The 20274-nt window shown below is 42.4% G+C and overlaps 2 protein-coding genes and 1 pseudogene across 2 annotated transcripts in view; 1 reads left to right on the top strand and 2 right to left on the bottom strand.

Annotated features, from left to right (window-relative positions):
* The window catches only part of LOC133771567 (olfactory receptor 1J1-like), a 37302-nt gene that overhangs the window by 13971 nt on the left and 3057 nt on the right, over positions 1-20274 (bottom strand). The gene's annotated exons all lie outside the window — the stretch shown is intronic.
* LOC133771831 (ubiquitin-conjugating enzyme E2 variant 2-like) lies at positions 5259-7669 on the bottom strand (annotated as a pseudogene).
* Positions 8491-9432, top strand: LOC133771568 (olfactory receptor 1J4-like). The gene has a single exon (XM_062207619.1). It carries the CDS (start codon positions 8491-8493, stop codon positions 9430-9432), a length of 942 nt encoding a protein of 313 aa, XP_062063603.1.

Genomic DNA, 20274 nt, shown 5'->3' with positions numbered 1-20274 from the left:
GGGAGACCAGGAGGAAGCACCTGGCTCCTGGCTTTGGATCAGCGCAGTGCCAGCCGTAGCGGCCATTTGGAGAGTGAACCAGCGGAAGGAATATGACCTTTCTCTCTCTCTCTCTCTCTCTTTCTCTCTCTGTCTATAACTCTCCCTGTCAAAAAAAAAATAGTAACCTTGGAAGTTATGGGATGCACACTTAGAGCACCTTACATGAATTCTGGTAGTAGGCAGAATGAAGCAAAAGATGGCCAAATCTTTTAATAATAAAGAAATTAGTGACTCCTGTCGATATTTTCAGATTAACTGTAGTTACAGCACATTCCCTTCTTCTGCTGTAAGAGATAATATCCCCATAATTCATGGGCTCTAATATTCTTTCCTAAACTATCAGCCTTTTCTTCTCTCTTATTTGTGATATATACATATCAGATGCTACATGTCATGCTTTTGTTTTTTGGTTTTTTTTTTTTTTTTTTTGACAGGCAGAGTTAGACAATGAGAGAGAGAGACAGAGAAAGGTCTTCCTTCTGTTGGTTCACCCCCCAAATGGCTGCCATGGCTGGCGCACTGCACCAATCCGAAGCCAGGAGCCAGGTGCTTCCTCCTGGTCTCCCACTCGGGTGCAGGGCCAAGCACTTGGGCCATCCTCCACTGCCCTCCCGGGCCACAGCAGAGAGCTGGACTGGAAAAGGAGCAGCTGGGACAGAATCTGGCACCCCAACCAGGACTAGAACCCGGGGTGCTGGCGCCGCAGGCAGAGGATTAGCCTAGTGAGCCATGGTGCCAGCCATATGTCATGCTTTATATCATCAAATCAAACTACATGTTCAATGAAAATAAAGACAAAGCTTTCAAAAATGACATCTCATGTCTATCAGTGGTTTCTCTTTCCCAGAAAGCTTTCTGGGATTTCGGTATGATGTGTGACTTTCTAATGTCACTGAGAATGCTCTGATTCTCCTTGAAGGGTTAGGACGTATTCACCTGTTCTGTAACGACTCTACACCAAATTTTTATATTTTTAATGAGCAATTATTTCATACATCACACACAACAAAATGCACATTGCTTTCCAGTACTAGATAATTTCAGAAAAGCAGTGCCTCCAGATAGCTACACTTGACTTCTTGGCAGGATCCTGAACAACTTTATGCCATATAATGTCATTTGTTTGTTTGTTTCTTTTTTTTTTAAAGTTTTGGGGGCCGGCAGTGTGGTGCAGCTGGTTAAGCCGCCACCTGCAATGCCAGCATGACATATGGGTGCTGGTTTGAGTCCGGCTACTCCACTTCTAATCCAGCTCCCTGTTAATATGCCTGGGAAAGCAGTGGAAATAGCCCAAGTGTTTGGGCCCCTGCACCCATGTGGGAGACCCAGATGAATCTTCTGGCTCCTAGCTTCCATCTGGCCTTGCCCTGGTCATTGCAGCCATTTGGGGAGTGAACCAGCAGATGGAAGATACCCTTCCCTCTCTTTCTCTCTCCTTTTCCTTCTCTGTAACTCTGCCCTTCAAATAAATAAGCTAAATCTTAAAAAATTTTATTAATATAAAGAAAACAGATTTCCTGTATTTCACAGGTATAACCATACTTCCCTCCCTGAATCCCCCTCCCTCTTTTTTTCTTTTTCCCCCTTCTTTTTTCTTTAATCTTTGCTAAGAATGTCATTCATTTATAAAAGGTCTCCTTTAACCTGTCCCATGTTTCTTGACACAGCCATCACAGAGCGTTTGTACTGAATACAACCCATATTATTGCTGTTACATGCATCAGATTTTTACTCCAGTCTTTATAGCCCCATTTTTTATATCTTCCCTCTGCAAAATATGATGTTGACCAGTTTTATAATAACACAAGACTAGTAAATGTATAGACAGAGACTGACTTGACATTGAAAGCTAGGTTGACATTATGTTCCATCATCCTATACACATAACATCTATAAAGACTTAAATTTAGCAATAATTATATCATGTATGGTAACTTTGAAATAAATAAATTACTGACCTATTTGCAGAATTGAAGTCTTGGACGTAAAGGTTTAAACAAGAGTCTGAGTTGTGAGGATAGAAATCAAAACATTCTGAAGGGCTTTGCTCGGTGATGACTGTGTGGAATGTTGCAATGGTAACTTTCCTATGTTGCTATCTAACTTCATTCCATAATCTTTGACCTAGGCTAGGACCTGATCCTCTTGCCATCCTTTTCAGAGTTCAACCTGAACTTGTACTATTAACATATTGTTACAACTGGGTTCCTCTCTTTACAAATAAGCAAGCCACAGGCACTGAGGAACCAAGAGAAGGGAGCTATTAAAATAAATGCTTTTAGAGATATTAAAGTAACTTTAATCAGACACTTGACAAAATAGATGCTGTAAACTCTCCACAGTCTTTAAGAAAGTTTTATAGTAAGTCTTTGTGTTAATTCATTAGATTAACTAAAACTTAAAAATTTAGTAGGTATGTATATATTGAGGTGCACAGAAGTAGAAATATTAAGTATGATTGCAATAAGTTATAGAAAAAGAAAAGCTATAAAATGAATCCCACCTATGCAAATATACATGTTTATGAACAAGAACATCTTAGAAGGCTAGAAAATGAATAATGGAAGGGAGAGATACTTTGACTTCTCTATTGCTTTTGTGTCTGTAGTTTTTGGAATATTATCATGAAGAGGAATTAATTTTGTAAGGAGCAAACAAATAAGAACTTCCACTTGACAGGAAACTCCCTCTCCATCTTCGAGACTATGACCTAACGTGGGGAAATTGGAATCTTGCTGAGGTGGCCTGCCCCATCTCCTCTGGGCCCTCATTCACGGGGCATGCCCCCAACACTCCCCCTAGGGATGATGTTTCTTAGTCCGCCCTTAGAACTGCTTGTGCCAGAACTACTTGGCTCAAATGTCATAATTGAGCATGCTATGGTGGTGCACTTGGGAACAGCATCTTTAACAAGCTCCCCTGATGACTCTGATGAACATCAAAATTTGGGGACCACTGCCCTAGGGCATGTGTCCTGGAGGGAGACGAGGAAAGCACAGCAATTATCCACATTTTATGCATGTTTCTAACCAAGAACGTGGTCTCTGGTCCCACTGCGTTTCTCCCTGGAGTCTTCACATCTCCATTTAGAAAGCTGATAAGTTGAGAAGAATAAGCTCCAGGTTCATGACTTTTCTCTCTGATGTCAGCAAGAGGGTTAGCACCACAGGAGCTATGCACTGAATCTGGTCTCTGAGTCTTCTAGAGAGAAGCTGAGAGGCCAGTCCATTCTCCTGGGAGCTGGACAATGCGAGCATAAAGCAGGACTAAATGTGCTTCGTTAGTAGTAGGTGTGTGTGTGTTCAGGTGCTTATCACTTCTCTGTCCCTTGCTGAAGTCTTCTCTCGTTCTGCTCACTGACTGATTGCTGGTCACTGACTCATGTTGTTAACCCCCGGCCTGGGGGAGGTGAGGAATAGAGCCGTCTCATCATTCATGGTCCAGGTATCAGAATGTGTGTGTCTGCTACAAGCAATGGTAGCCAGTCCTCCCTTGCTTCCTACTGATGTTTCTGATCATTCCTCCCCCTTTAGACATCACTGCTACTTTCGCCTACAGATGTTTAGAGGACGCCCTGGTACCTGAACCTGGCTTAGTGTCTGCCCAGAGAGTGAGCACCAGTCCCATGATATGAAGAGTGGGAAGACAAGTGTTAACTTGTGCCAGTTATCTGACGTTGTTCTTTGCATATGCTAGCTTATTAATACTCACAATACTCTCTTGACTTAGGCTCTTAGTGTTGTTTTATTTATTTTTTAAGCTTTTTTTTTCCTGAGGACATGTTTCACATTTTATTTACATTTTAGGACTAACTTTAATCTGAACCCACATATCCATACACTTCTTTTTTTTTTTTTAACTTCGCTGAACTTAAATGCATGGTTTGTTAAACTAAGATTATAAACAAATATTTACCATGTCCATTACACGTAACACACAGGAACAGCTTTTAACAGAAATTCATTGACCCCCCTCTTTTTTTAAAAAATTAAAATACAGGTATCAAAACAATCCTGAGGGCAGTGCCACGGCTCACTAGGCTAATCCTCCACCTGCGGCGCCGGCATCCCAGGTTCTAGTCTTAGTTGGGGCACCAGTTCTGTCCCAGTTGCTCCTCTTCCAGTCCAACTCTCTGCTGTGGCCCGGGAAGGCAGTGGAGGATGGCCCAGGTCCTTGGGCCCTTCATCCACATGGGAGACCAGGAGGAGGCACCTGGCTCCTGGCTTCAGATCTGAGCAGCGCACCAGCCATAGCGGCCATTCAGGGGGTGAACCAACAGAAAGGAAGACCTTTCTCTCTCTCTCTCTCTCACTGTCTAACTCTGCCTGTCCAAAAAAAAAAAAAAATCATGAGCATATTTTTATACTATCAGTAGTTAGCACCCTTACCACCTTCAAAATTTAACACAATTTGTGACAATACTCATTGCACCTGCTACTTTATTTTTTATTTTTTTATTTTTGACAGGCAGAGTGGACAGTGAGAGAGAGAGAGACAGAGAGAAAGGTCTTCCTTTGTTGTTGGTTCACCCTCTAATGGCCGCCACGGCCGGTGCGCTGCGGCTGGCACACTGCGCTGATCCGAAGGCAGGAGCCAGGTGCTTCTCCTGGTCTCCCATGGGGTGCAGGGCCCAAGCACTTGGGCCATCCTCCACTGCACTCCCGGGCCATAACAGAGAGCTGGCCTGGAAGAGGGGCAACCGGGACAGAATCTGGCGCCCCGACAGGGACTAGAACCTGGTGTGCCGGCGCCGCAAGGCGGAGGATTAGCCTGTTGAGCCATGGCGCTGGCCATGCACCTGCTACTTTAAACAATTTCAGCTGCAGCTCTTTCACCAAGCAAGATGGATAAAGCACGCTGTTTCTCTTTGTCCTACTTTGGATTTTTACTTTTCAGAAACACACGTTTCCACTGCCATCTGACACTTCTCACTATGCTTGTGTCTTGTAAACCCGAATCCTACTTGGAGCACTCCAGGTTCATGTTTAAACGACAGTGCCTCAACAAGAGAAAAAAAAAATTGTGCTGCGTTCTTTTCCTCCCATTGCCTGAAAACATAGTGGGTGTACAGACATGAAATATATTCTTCCAAATGTCTGGGTCACGTATCCCAGCTGGAATGCTTTACCGAATATGTATTTTGCATTGCAACGTTTAATCAGGACATAAAGTAGAAGGTTGTTGGTTTAAGGCAACAAGTTTGAGATCCACTAAAGTTAACTGTTGTATGTTTGTCCTTCTGGTTGCTGTGGAAGCTTCATATTCTCTTCGGACATCATTAGCATCGTAGCTCTTGAAGTACAACTTTAATGTTCTATGAAGTTTGCCATTTTGCTAATACTGGCATGCTCTGTGCATCCACCATTCCACTGGAGTTATTTATCCATTCATATTACTTTTTGTTACAAATCTGACTGGTGGAGGAGCTTCTGGGTATTTAGGTCCACATTCTACTTTCCGGCTATATATTCTCTCATAATTTGTCCTTGGTGGCCCAATAATCATGTCTGTCCACTTGTATGTGTCATAGCTTCATCATCTCAAAGCCCCAGCTACCTATACCATCACCTATTCCTTTTTGTCTTCCTTAAAGTTCTTCCAACAAGCAAAAATTATGAGGAACTTTAACTCTTGTGGATTCTGCCACCTTCTCCCGCAGCCCCTGAGCTCCAAGTCGAATCTTCAGTCTAGAAATGGGAAAACTGATTCCCTTGTGCAGAACTCACAGTTACAAAGTGACAACGCCAGGATTTGAACCCACCTCTAATTGCAATGCTTTTCTCCATATACCATGCAGTCTATGGATGCAAAGACTTACCCATAAGGTCACAGCCTCAAGGAGCCCTGAGAGGCTCGAGTAAGTAGGGGCAGACTGGGAACCCGGGGCAGGAAATCTCACTTGTCTTCACTGTGGATCCATTCTGAACTCTTACGTTGGCTGATTTTTGGTAACTTTAAAATGGAGAATAGCATAACCAATTAGGGTAGGAATAAGCTCAGATCATCAACTTACAGAAATAAAGCATTTTTAAAAAGTTATTAACAGTAATGATACATATTTATGGGGTACCGGGCAACATTTCAGATACATGTGTACTGATCAAATCAGGCTAATAACATTTCCTCTTCTCTTATATTACTTTATGATTGGAACCTTGGAGTACCTTCTTTTGTTCAAACAATATATAATACATTATTGTGAATTATAGTCACCCTGCTACGCTATGGAGCACTAGTAACTTATTCCTTCAATATAGCTCCAGTCTGGGACGTGTTATCCAAACTCCCTCTGTTCCCCATCCCAGCTTCTAGTAATTACTATCACGAATTACCACGCAGTGCTCAGACTTTTGTTTTGGTGTCCTTTTTGGCTTTTTATTTTTTAGCTTCTACATACGAGTGAGAACATGTGTTGTCTGTCTTTCAGTGTCTGGCTTATTTCACTTAATGTGATGACCTCCAGTTCCATCCATTTTGCTGCCTAAGTCAGGATTGGTTTTTTTTTTTTTCTTCTAATGGCTGAAGAGTATTCTTTTTGTGTATCTGCCATATTCTCTTTATCCATTATTCTGATGATAGACACCTTGATTGATTCCATATATTGGCAATCGTGAATAGTTCTACCAGTAAACATGGTGGAACAGATATCTCTTTGATCCAATTATTTCAAGTCTTTTGGATATATATCCACAAGTATGATTGCTGGACTCATACAACACTTCTAGTTTTAGTTTTTTAAGGAATCTCCATACATAGTGTCTATACTAATTTACATTTCATCAACAGTGTGTAGGAGTTCCCCTTTCTTCACATCGTTGCCAGCATTTGTTACTTTATTTTGATAGTGTCTTTCTAGCAGGGATTAGATGATATTTCATTGTGGTGTTGATTTGCATTTCCCTGGTGGCTTCTTTCTTTCATATATTTGCTTTCCATTTGTATTTCTTCTTTTGAGAAAGATCTGTCAGGTCCTCGAAGCAAAGAATTTTAAGCCTACCCTTAGCCTGCATAACACTGTTGAAGTTTTCTTTTATAATTGGAGCCACTATAATGATATCCTAACATCTTACTATTTGTATGCACAGGTAGTGGGCATTTGGCATTGATCTTGGCTTAAAGGGAATTTCTAAATTGGAATACTAAAAGCATCAACTCTTTCCTACTTTCTTCACAGGATTTGGTAACTTGGGCTCTGCAACATTTTAATGGGTAGATAGCGGCTGCTGGCAGGAGGAGTTGTGTTTGGCACAGTAGTGAAGACCCTGCTTGGGATACCTGCATCCCATATATGAGTGCCTGGGTTCCAGTCAAAGCTCCACTTCCTATTCCAGCTTCCTGTTAATGTGGACCATGGGGGCAGCAGGCGATGGCTCAGGTAGCTTGGTCCCTGGCACCCATGCGGCAGACTTGGCCTGAGTGTCCATCTTTTGGTTTTGACCTGGTTCAGTCATGGTTGTTGTGGGGATCTGAGAAATAGACCAGTAGATAGGAGATTTCTATCTTCCTCTCCTCTTTCAAATAAGTCAAATTTTTTTTTAATTAAAAGAGAAAGTAGCTTTTGGGGTAGAACATAACCAGATTTAAAAGACACTTACTTGATACTGATGACCAGGGGACCTGGATACATCCTTTGTTGGGGTTGGTTACCAGCTACTATAGTTCAAGATGCCAGAATCCAAAATGAAAAAGCTAAAAAGGGGTAAGGACACCAATGGCCCCTAACTTTGTCTCTCTCTTGATAAACACTCTTTCTACCATGGGTTGTGGATTTTTATGATGTTGTGAGAGCTTGCTGAATCAGGAGATTGGTTAATGATTTAATAGAGCCCAATAAACATTGTAATTGCTGATAATATTTTTCCTATTTTATAGCATGATACTATAATCAGTGGATATGTTATTTTTCTAATTTACTTTATACATGGTGAAAACTTGGTTACTAGTTTTTGATCCAATTTTCTTTAAGTATATATTATTGAAACTTCCTCCCTCTACTTTGTTACTGGGTTTTGATGTCATACTTTGGAAATTCAGTGTGTCACAGCTTGAAAGCTCATTTAGCTTGTTGACTGTTTTTAAAAGTACAGAAACAGAAACAAAATTGAGAAGGTTTTTAACCTAATAGTCCTCTGCTAAGACATCGGGAAGCTGTTTTCTGACTACACACAGCTGCAAATTATGTCTGGGTTACCACTCAGACAGTGGAAAACTCCAGTGGAATTCACTTCTTCTTTAAATCAATCTTTCTTTTTGGTTGGCAGGTTCTCTCATTTTATGATAATACAATGTACTTAAATGTTTTTTTTTTTTTTTGGTAGGGATAAAGCAATGCAGATATTGGCATCCATACCAACAGAAAGGATCTCATTTTTATCTGCCTGCTATAAGTCAACATTTGTTTATGCTTTTCTTCAAAGACCCTCCATGCACAACAGAGAGAATAGCAGGATGAGGAGTGAGAACCACAGCAGCATGTCTGAGTTCCTCCTCCTGGGGCTCCCCATCCGGCCAGAGCAGCAGGGAGTGATCTTTGCCCTGTTCCTGGGCATGTACCTGACCACGGTGCTGGGGAACCTGCTCATCATCCTGCTCATCAGGCTGGACTCCCGCCTCCACACCCCCATGTACTTCCTCCTCAGCCACTTGGCCTTCACTGACATCTCCTTCTCGTCGGTCACTGTGCCAAAGATGTTAATGAGCATGCAAACTCGGGACCAATCCATCCCCTATGCAGGATGTATAGCACAGTTGTACTTTTTCATTTTTTTCACTGATCTGGACAATTTCCTTCTCACTGCAATGGCATATGACCGGTATGTGGCCATCTGTCACCCTCTCCACTACAGCACCATCATGAGAGAGGGGCTGTGTACCTTGCTAGTGGCTGTGTCCTGGATCCTGTCTTGTGCTAGTGCCCTGTCTCACACCCTCCTCCTGGCCCAGCTGTCCTTTTGTGCTGACAACATCATCCCCCATTTTTTCTGTGACCTCGCTGCTCTGCTCCAGCTCTCCTGCTCGGACACCTCCCTCAACAAGCTGGTTATTTTCACAGTAGGGGTGGCGGTCATTACTCTGCCACTCATATGCATCTTGATTTCTTATGGCTGCATTGGGGCCACCATCCTGAAAGTTCCATCGACGAAAGGGATCTGCAAAGCCTTGTCCACTTGTGGCTCCCACCTCTCTGTGGTGTCTCTGTATTATGGCACAATTATTGGACTTTATTTTTTCCCCTCATCCAGAGCCTCCAGTGACAAGGGCACAGTTGCCTCTGTGATGTACACAGTAGTCACCCCGTTGCTGAATCCCTTCATTTACAGCTTAAGGAACAGGGACATAAAGGGGGCTCTGGAGAAACTCTTCAATAAGGCAACAGTCTCATCTCAGTGACATTTCCGCTTTTCACAACAGAGATAGGTATCAATCTATCTTCAAATGTTAGACCTCTAATCTCGGCTCAACCTAGAATAAGGTCTCATAAATATTTGATGATTCTCTCTTTTCCTTATAACTCTTTGGTGTACATTGTGAATTCTGGGTTGATATTACCCATTATTGCTCTTGCCTGTTATATATGAAATTATAGAGCTAGTAGAACTTAAGCCTCTGCTCTCATTTCCTGGGAATTTATTGATTTTTATGAATTGTTGAATTTTTTGACCAACGGCTTTCTTGGTATAAAAAAGTTACAGAATTTGGAATTGTCTTTTTTCCTTCCTCACCTCTCATACAATGTCTTTCTTGCATTTTTTATTGGTAGTGTTGAAGATGGGAAATCAGGAAAAGAAACTGGATAGTAGCCACATAGCATGGGGACACTGTCCACTGTTATGATTTCATCTTGATAAGTTTATGGAAATGTAAAAAACGTAGTGTTATTGAGCATATGTGTGTTTTTGTCGAGGGACCATCAGAGATGATTCTACCTGGGCAGAAAAACACTGTATTGTGAAGGGCTGGGCTGCCCTGTTTAGAGTCCCTTGCAAGCAACAGGATCCCATCAGCTATAGGGTTAAACCTGGGGAAGGTTATGTTTACTTTTGTGAAAAATTACTCAGGCAATTGATGCATCAGATGGTTTGGCCAGGGATAGGAGGCCTGAAGACTGGGAGCCCTGTCAGAAGTTCATCATACATCCCAGTGATGAAGGAGGTGTGTCAGGATGAAGACAATGGTGTGGGGAGAGAAGAGAAGACAAGACCTTTGAAGGTGGACCATACAGGTTTTAGTAACCGATGAGAAGTAGGTGGTAGAATAAAGGCTTTTTTTTTTTTAATTTCTAACTCTGAACATTGAAGAACAGAATGGATAGATGGGCACCTTGAATAATTTTAATTCAGTTTCATAATCTTAAAGAAGCAAGGAAACAAGTTGCAAATCACCCAATTTTTCAAGAAGTTTTAATGAAATCAAGTACCCCAAATAGGTATGGGGACCCCACTTCTGATCCCAGTAAAAACATATCCTGTTCACATTACACTACCAAAATGTAAAGATTTATAAATAATCTGTACTTCAAGGTGGATAATTTTTAACACCAAAATAACATTAACCCTTTTTGAAATACATGAGCTTGGGGATTTAGATGGGGGTATATAGAGCACATCAAATGGGGAATAAGTTTGGAATTTTGAATACATTGTTAACTATTCTGGCTGGATGGAAACTAAGAATGTTATATTTTTGAACTGTAATAGGCAAGTGTCCTTTGTGAAACTTTACATACCTTGAGCAGACCTAACTTTTTTTTTTTTTTTTTTTTGACAGGCAGAGTGGATAGTGAGAGAGAGAGACAGAGAGAAAGGTCTTCCTTTTTGCCGTTGGTTCACTCTCCAATGGCCACTGCGGCCGTCGCATCTCGCTGATCCGAAGCCAGGAGCCAGGTGCTTCTCCTGGTCTCCCATACGGGTGCAGGGCCCAAGCACCTGGGCCATCCTCCACTGCCTTCCCGGGCCATAGCAGAGAGCTGGCCTGGAAGAGGGGCAACCGGGATAGAATCCGGCGCCCTTACCGGGACTAGAACCCGGTGTGCTGGCGCCGCAAGGCAGAGGATTAGCCTGTTAAGCCACGGCGCCGGCCAAGCAGACCTAACTTCTAACTGCCACAGAATTATACTGGGGAAGCCAAAGTGGACACTCAGTCACAACTCTTAGTTTGCTTGAACCTAACATTAATAACTTAACCTGGTCTCAAACAGAATTCAGACTTGTATTACACTATCAATGGACTGAGAATCCCTGGGGATAAGAACGGAGAAACAAGGAGGTGACCTACAGAAATCACCAGGAGTTAAGAAGGGGGAATGGTTGGGTCTGTCTGTGCAGTAGGTTTAGGACATCAGATGGGATGTGGGTTGTAGGGATAGTGTGCACCTGAGTCTGTAACCTCATGTTTCAGGCTCCACCAACTGTGTCACAAGGGACCTTAGAACTAGGCCAGTGTGGCTGCTCCTGAAAGAGGGGCTCTCTCTCTCTCTCACTAACTCTATCTGTCAAATAAAAAAAGAAGAGATACTAAACCAAGTGTTGTTGCGATAAGGAACGATCCAAATGCTTATGTATCAGTATTGCTACCACATGCCAATCTCTCTGCAAAGTCAAAGTTGAACACATGCAAAACGTAAGACCAAAAAATTCTACTTCTAGTCATATCTTTAACCAAAATGTGTATGAACATTACCCAAGTCCATGTACTAGAATGTCACTATTTTTGTAACATGCCAAACTAGCAATCATTCAAATACCGGTCAACAGAACTGAGATGAATTGTGCTGTATCCATCAGAGGAAGATTAGCAGCAATGAAAGTGAATGAAACATAGCTTTTACTTCCTGTGGTCCTCTCTGTGCTACTCACCCCCTCCCCCAACCTCTAGCATCAGGATGTCCAGGGCTTCATTTTAGCTCAGCTGGTTCAGTTGCTGCCTGGGACATGCTGTGCTCAGCAGGGCAGGGGGTCAGGTTAACCCGAAAGAGGAAGTGTCACATAGATTAAGGAAGCAGACTCAGGTTAAAGATTTTAATGTGGGGAAACCAGGGGACACTCTGTCCACTGTCAAGGTGGAGGCAAAAGCAGAGTCCCAGATGTCTGGTTACTCCAAGTATTTATTACCCACAGAGACATGATCAATTAATCATACAAAAATGTGTAGTTTTGGCCGGCGCTGTGGCGTAACAGGCTAATCCTCCACCTTGCGGCGCCGGCACACCGGGTTCTAGTCCCGATTGGGGCGCCGGATTCTATCCCGGTTGCCCCTCTTCCGGGCCAGCTCTCTGCTATGGCCCGGGAAGGCAGTGGAGGATGGCCCAAGTCCTTGGGCCCTGCACCCGCATGGGAGACCGGGAGAAGCACCTGGCTCCTGGCTTTGGATCAGCACAATGCACCGGCCGCAGCGGCCATTGGAGGGTGAACCAACAGCAAAAAGGAAGACCTTTCTCTCTGTCTCTCTCTCTCTCACTATCCACTCTGCCTGTCAAAAAAAAAAATGTAGTTTCATGGAAATAGGATTTCATGATGGAATTTAAACTTAGTGAAAAAGGGAACAATAGGGAGTTTGAGTGTTTACAGGAAGGACTTGTTTGCTTCAAAGCTGAGATTAAGAGCAAAATCACAATGTGGAGGGGTCTTGAGGGGGACAATTATTAACTGGGGCCAACACGCCACGTGCTGTTTACCAGAGCCCAGAGCACTTCCTTTTCCACCGAACACCTTTGCAATCTGGCCGAGCTTGCCTTCAGCAGAATTCAGGCCATGAGGTGCTCTCTGAAATCTAGGCTTTTTCTTTTTCTTTTTTCTTTTTTTTTTTTTTTTTGACATGCAGAGGTAGAGAGACAAAGAGAAAGGTCTTCCTTCTGTTGGTTCACCCCCCCCCCCCCAAATGGCCGCCACGACCTGCGCGCTGCGCCGATCTGAAGCCAGGAACCAGGTGCTTCTCCTGGTCTCCCACGTGGATGCAGGGCCCAAGCACTTGGGCCATCCCCCACTGCCTTCCCGGGCCACAGCAGAGAGCTGGATTGGGAGAGGAGTAACTGAGACAGAATCCGGCACCCCGGCCGGGACCAGAACCCGGGGTACTGGTACTGCAGGCGGAGGATTATCCTAGTAAGCTGCAGCACCGGCCTAAAATCTAGGGCTTTAACAGAATTCGGGCCATGTGGGGGTCCCCAACAGGGACACCCATATCCCATGTCAAAGTGAAGGTTTTAGTCCCAACTCCTCCACTTCTAACCCAGCTTCCTGCTAATGTATCCTGGGAGGCAGCTGATTATGGCTCAAGTGCTTGGGCTCCTGGGGAACCTTGACAGAATTCATGCAGATTAAAAGTCAGTCAGTCTGTCTGTCTGTCTGTCTCTCCCTCTCTCTCTCCATCACTTTGTATTTCAAACGGATGAAAATAAAATGAGCATTTACAAAAGAACTGGGATGTCTACTGTAGTTCTCCCATGTCTGTGTCACCATTATGTTGAGTATGGGGAGAGAGGGAGGATAATGTCTCTTACCCAGATAGACAGGAACAGTTCCCAGGGAATGAAATCTGAAGACACTGATTTTTCCTTGGGACCTCATTTATATGCAAGATCTTAGACACTGACCTGATGTTGCAATGAGATGTTACCTGAGGCCCTTGGGAAAGGATGACCAATGTTGAATGTGGGAGGTGGGTATGTTGTCTGTAGGCTACAGTATGCTAACGATGGCCAGAAATTGTTTGCTATTCTTCCTGTTGGGAGACGGAGCTTAGGTTCCTCCCAACAGTGACTGGCTGGGTTCATGACTTGTATGGCAGTGAGATTTTGGGCTCTATGCAAGCAGGTTCCAAAGATGGTGAGGCCATGCAGCTTCCACCTTGGTCTCCTGGAAGCTTGCTCTCGACTGCTCACTTTCAGAAGTAGCTGCTCTGCTGTGTGTACCCAAGTGATGTGGAGAGACCCCCCCCCCCCATAGGAGCTCAAACCTTACAAACAAATAGGAATGCATGAGGTTTTTTTTTTTTTTTTTTGATAGGCAGAGTAGATAGTGAGAGAGAGACAGAGAGAAAGGTCTTCCTTTTGCCATTGGTTCACCCTCCAATGGCCGCTGCGGCTGGCGCATCCCACTGATCCGAAGCCAAGGAGCCAGGTGCTTCTCCTGGTCTCCCATGCGGGTGCAGGGCCCAAGCACCTGGGCCATCCTCCACTGCCTTCCCGGGCCATAGCAGAGAGCTGGCCTGGAAGAGGGGCCACCGGGATAGAATGCGGTGCCCCAACCAGGACTAGAACCCGGTGTGCCGGCGCCGCAAGGCGGAGGATTAGCCTGTTAAGCCACGGCGCCGGCCTCTAATCAGTTTTAGCCTGTATGCCTGCCTACTTCATTTGTTAGAATCCCGCTTCAGAGTCAAAAATAACAGACAAATAGATAAGGGAGAGCCACTCTGAAGATAAAAAAAATGAAAATAACAGACTAAAATAATGAAAATATGATTTAATCCAGCTTCAGAGGTGAAAATAACAAATAAGGGAGATCTGCTCCAAAGACGAAAATAACAAACTAAAATAAAGTATGATTTATATCATACTTCTTCTTCAGCTTGTTGACATGATAGATTAAATTAATTTGCGTGGGGCCTTTGGTGCAGTGGTTCAGACGCTACTTGGGGGCGGGCCTTGTGGTATTAGTTGTGGTCCAGTTGCTGCCTAGGGTGCCCAGATGCTATATCAGAGTGCCAGTTCAGCTCCTGTCTACTCTGCTTCAAATCCAGCCTTCTGCTAATGCGTACGGGGGGAGGGGGCAGCATAAAAGAGCTCAACTGCTTAAGCCCCTGCCACCCCTGTGGGAGACTCAGAAAGGGTTCCAGGCTCCTGGCTTTGGCTAAACCCTGTTCTGGGCATTTGGTTAGTGAATCAGCAGCTGGAAAATTGATCGCTCTCTTTTATAAATAAATATATACATAATGTATAAGTAGATAAGTAATAAATACCTTTTAAAGTCAGTATGTGGGACACCTGTATCCCACATCAGAGAGCTTTGTTGAGTCCTAGCTCCTCTGCCTGTGAGACAAATTCCTGTAAAGTACACCCTGGGAGGTGGCAGGTGATAACTCAAGTATTGAGTCCCTTCCACCACATGGAGGACCCAGATGGACTTCTGGGCTCCTGACTTCAGCCTGGTCCAGCCCTGGCTACTGAGGGCATTTGGGGAGTGGGCCAGCAGATAAAAGATAACTCTTCCTGACTCTGTCTCTCCCTTTCAAATAAAGCAAATATTATGGTTAGTAGTGAATTAAGACTGTGATTTTAAGAGTGGATTAAAATTATGTCTTTGCAAATATTGATGAAAAGGAGAGTCAGATGGGTTAGTAGTTAGTCATGGGATCCCAATGGAATTTGGGGTATAAAATATTTGCTTCCTTCCCCAAAACGTTATCTTTAGGAAGAACAAACAGGCCATCCCTCCACCCTCCTTCCTTTGGAATCTCCAAATTTGAGAATAGCAAGGGAGCTACTCCTGAGTGCCCACCCTTAGCAGGCCAGATAAAATGGAGAATTGTAAATGAGGTCTTTTGCTGGTTTTTGTCCTCACCTGGTAACTAAATGCCAGTGTGATTGTCAGTTTTTTTTTTTTAAATTGTACTTAAGCCAACTGCCACCAGTCCCATTTTGGTTGTCCTCTCGTGGAATTCCCCTTCCACACAACTCTGGCTGGAGGTCTTTGATTCTAATAAATACTTTTAAATCTCTTTGCAAAAAAAAAAAAAAAAAAAAGAGTGGGAAAGAGAGGGATTGGGGGAGGGAAAGGAGGAGGGTGAGAAGTATGCTTTTCTTCTTAGAACCATACCTATGAAATACATAAATCTGTTCTTTTTATATTAATAAAAATAAAAAAGGAAAAGAAACATAGCTGCATTTGGTTTAAAGAAAAGTTTACATTAATTATTTTCAAATGTTGATAGAGCCTTGTATAGCTTAGATAAATCCCACTTTGTCATTGTGTATGGTTCTTCTAGTACACTTTGGATTTGATTTGCTAGTTTTCTATTGAGGAGTCATGCATATATTTTCATGAGAGATATTGGTTTGTAGCCTTATTTTCTTATAATGTCTTTGGTTTTCATATTAGGGTAACACTAATTGAATTGTTATTAGAATCAGGTTGTATTCCTTCAGCTTCTATATTCTGGAAAAGACTGTATGTAACTTCTATAAATTCATCCTTAAAAGTTTAATAGAATTCACCAGCAAACCCATCTGGGTCTGGTTTTTTGTTTTATTAATTAGTGAGTCAATTTTAAATAGATATAGGTGTATTAGTTTTTTTTAAAAAAGATTTTATTTATTTGAAAGTCAGAGTTACACAGAAAGAGGAGAGGCAGAGACAGAGACAGAAACAGAGAGAGGTCTTCCATCTAATGGTTCACTCCCCAATTGGCTGTAAGGGCCAGAACTGCACCGATCCAAAGCTGGGAGCCAGGAGCTTCTTCCAGGTCTCCCCCACAGGTTCAGGGGTCCAAGCACTTGGGCCATCCTCTACTGCTTTCCTAGGCCATAGCAGAGAACTGGATGAGAAGAGGAGCAGCTGGGACTCGAACCAGTGCCCATATGGGATGCCGGGGCTACAGACAAGGGTGTTAACCCGCTGTGCCATAGCGCCAGACCCATAAGTGTATTAGTTAGTTTTTTTTAAAGATTTATATATTTATTTGAAAGTTAGAGTTACAGAGGGAGAGACAAAGATATAGATCTTCCATCTGCTGGTTCATTCCCCAGATGGCTGCAATGGCAAGGGTTGAGCCAGGCTGAAGCCAGGAGCCTCCACCGGGTCTTTCAGGAGCACAAGCACTTGGGCCATCATCCACTGCTTTTCCAGGCATATTAGTAGGGAGCTGGATTAGAAGAGAAGCTGGGACTGAAATGGGTGCCCATATGGGATGCTGGCGTTGCAAGCAGTAGCTTTACCCACTGTACCACAGCACTGGGCTAATATAGGTTTATTAGTATTATCTATTTCTTCTTGGGTGGGTTTTAGCAAATTGTGAATATGAAGGAATTGGTCCATTTCATCTGTGTCAAAATCTGTGGGCACAGAAGTGTCCACAGTAGTCCTTCATTATCTTTTTAATATTTGTGAATTTGTGAAGATGTTCTTCTATCTATTTCTGATATTATTAATTTGTGTTTTCTGTTTTCTTCTCTTTTTCTAAGCCTGGTGAGACGCTTATCAATTACTGATGTTCTCTACTGATTTATTGTTGAATTTCAGCTCTAATTATTATTAATTTTCTTCTGCTCACTTGGGATACAATTTTCTCTTTTTCTAGTTTCCTAAAGGTATAAATTTAGATTACTTATTTTAGACTTTTATTCTGAAAGAAGCCTAAAATGAAGTAGAATTTTACAGATCATTCTTTTTGGATGGGTCCAGGATTCCTACTTTTGTGTAAACTCTGTCTAGTTTCACAGAGTTTCTCAAGGTTTGGCAACTGCCTTCATTACTAGACTAGCTTGAAGCTATGGGCTTTTCTATTTGAGTTCACACTTTCTACTACAGAGTTTACAAGTAATTTCTCATTTTTTGTTTGTGTTGATTTCAATAATCTATTTGAAAAATATTTCATTTGACCTTTTCAGCTTGCCATCATTGAAAAAGTTGGTCCAAGTTATCTAGTTTGACATTACAGCAAATTTCTTCATCATCTATGATATCTGTGTCTTGTATAGGTCTGTGAGGTTTTTCTTTCATGAAAATTAGTCCCTCATATCTATATAACCTGTGTATTTGGTTTTAAATTTCCCTCTTCCATTTTTCCTTTTTTCTTACAATTTTTTTATCTCTTTAATTTTTCCCACTTTTTAAAAATATTTATTTATATATTCGAAAGCTGGTTACATAGGTAGAAGAGGAGGAGAGAAGACAGAACTTCTGTCCATTGGTTCACTCCCCAAGTGGCTACAATGGCCAAGTTGGGCTAGGCCAAAGCCAAGAGCCACAGGCTTCTTCCAAGTCTCCCACGTGGGTACAGAGGCCCAAGCACTTGAGCCATCTTCTTCTGCTTTCCCGGGTACATTAGCAGGGAGCTGGATCAGAAATGGAGCAGCTGAGACATGAACCAGTGTCCATACATGATGCCAGTTTCACAGGCAGCAGCTTAACCTGCTGTGCCATATGCTGGCCCCTTCCTCTGTTCTGGGTCCCATTCTCTGATGATTTGAAGTCTTACATCTTATTTTATGTTTTCTAACCACTGCTCCTAATCAGTTTCAATGTGTAACTGGAAGTATAATTTTAATTAAATTTATTTTGAGATAACTGCAGATTTAAATGTAGTTGTAAGAAATAATAAAGAGTGATAACCTTGTATCTTTTGCCTAGTTTACCCCAGTGATAACTATTACAAAATTATAGCACAGAATCACAACTGGGATGTTGTCCTGGGACATTGCCATCATCCTCAAGCCCTCTCACTGTTTTTTCATAGCTACATTCATTTGCCTCTTGTCCTTGCCCCCAGGTAGAATGAAAATCAAAATCGAGTGAGTGTGGCTCAAAGCTAATTGCAGATCTCTTGCTTCTGTACATATTAGCTTTGCTTGCTAATGGCTAAGGGTATATCTTGTGAAACCATGTGGACCCAAATCACAGGGAACTAAATTGACAGAAATGTGCCCTTCACTGTTATCTTACAGCCATAACTTGGATTTGTTATGGTTCCTGGGTTTGTTGTTGTTAACTGTTATCTTACAACCATATTCTATGCTTTTTTGTTGTTGTTCACTGCATACCAGGGGTTCAAAATGTGAGGCCTAGTGGAAGAATGCTATAAATAAACTGTGTACTCGCTGTTGGGACCGCACTCTGGTAAGGAGTGTCAGTCCTGATTGGTTGTCTTGCCTCTCATTTTCAATAAAATTCGTGTGTGACTGTCACTGGTTTTTGTAATATTCTATTTTAGCTGACGAGTGGATGCAGCAATGGGATGTTTCCATCATTGTGAAGCCCTCTACTGCTGTCTTTTCATAGCTACATTCATTGGCCTCTTGCCCTTGCCCCCCTCTTAAATCCTGTCAATCACTAATTTGCTCTCCACTTCTAACATTTTATCATTTTAAGAATGTTATATAAATGCAACCACACATCTATAACCTGCTGGGAACTGAATTTTTGAACTCAGCATAAATCTGTAGAGATTCACCTAGGTTGTTGCATTTATCAATAGTTTATTTTTTTTTTTAAAGATTTGTTTATTTTGAAAGGCAGAGTTGCAGAGAGACAGAGAGGTCTTCCATCCACTGGTTCACTCACCAAATGGTCAAAATGGTCGGAGCTGCATTGATCCGAGGCCAGGAGCCAGGAGCTTCTTTCAGGGGTCTCAGGTGGGTGCAGGGGCCCAAGGACTTGGGCCATCTTCTACTGCTTTCCCAAGCCACAGCAAAGAGATGGATCAGAAGTGGAGCAGCTGGGACTCAAACCGGCACCCATATGGGTTGCCAGTACTGCAGGCAGCAGCTTTACCCACTATGCCATGGCAAAGGCTCCAATAGTTTATTTTTTCAATTGCTGAATAATATTCCATGGTATGGGCTGCCATGGTCTGTTAACCATTCATTGGCTGAAAGACCTATGTTTTTCCATTTGCAGTTATTACAAATAATGTTTCAGAAGATGTACAGAATTGTACCTGTTTTAGTGTAAACATAAGTTTTCATGACTTTGGGATAAATGTAATTTTTGGATTATATGATAGTTGCATGTTTAATTTTTAAAGAAAACCTCAAACTCTTTTCAGAATATCTGTATTATTCTCTAGTTCCACCAAACAAAACATCAGGGATAGGTTCTCTGTATTCTTATGTCTGTTTGATGTTTTTCACTTTTACTTTTTATCTTAGTCATTTTGATAGGTATGTAGTCAAGTGTCATTGTCATTTTAATTTACATTTCCCAAATAGCTAACGTTGTTCAATATCTTTTCAGGTTCTCATCTGCTATCTGTACAAATTATGCTGTGAGCATCTCTTCAAGTCTTTTGCTCATGTTCATATAGCATTGCCTACTTTTTGCTGGTGAGTTGGGGCCATTATCTATGCATTCTGAATATTAGTCCTCTGTCAAATGTGTGGTTACAGATATTTTCTCCAACTCTGTAACTTCTATTGTCATCAGAATCCTTTAAAGAAGAATAGATTCAATGTGTTTCAGCTTATCAATGTTTCCTTTTATGAATCATTTCTTGTTTTTGGTCTCAAGTCTTCTTACCTTA

The sequence above is a fragment of the Lepus europaeus genome, chromosome 12, assembly GCF_033115175.1.
Source record: "Lepus europaeus isolate LE1 chromosome 12, mLepTim1.pri, whole genome shotgun sequence".
Lineage (NCBI taxonomy): Eukaryota > Metazoa > Chordata > Mammalia > Lagomorpha > Leporidae > Lepus > Lepus europaeus.
Note: the sequence above shows the minus strand (reverse complement) of the source record. Positions and strands in the feature narration are given on the sequence as shown.

What these genes read in the sequence shown, in the direction of transcription:
- LOC133771568 (XM_062207619.1), top strand. Translation starts at nt 8,491, where the DNA reads ATGAGGAGTGAGAACCACAGCAGCATGTCTGAGTTCCTCCTCCTGGGG.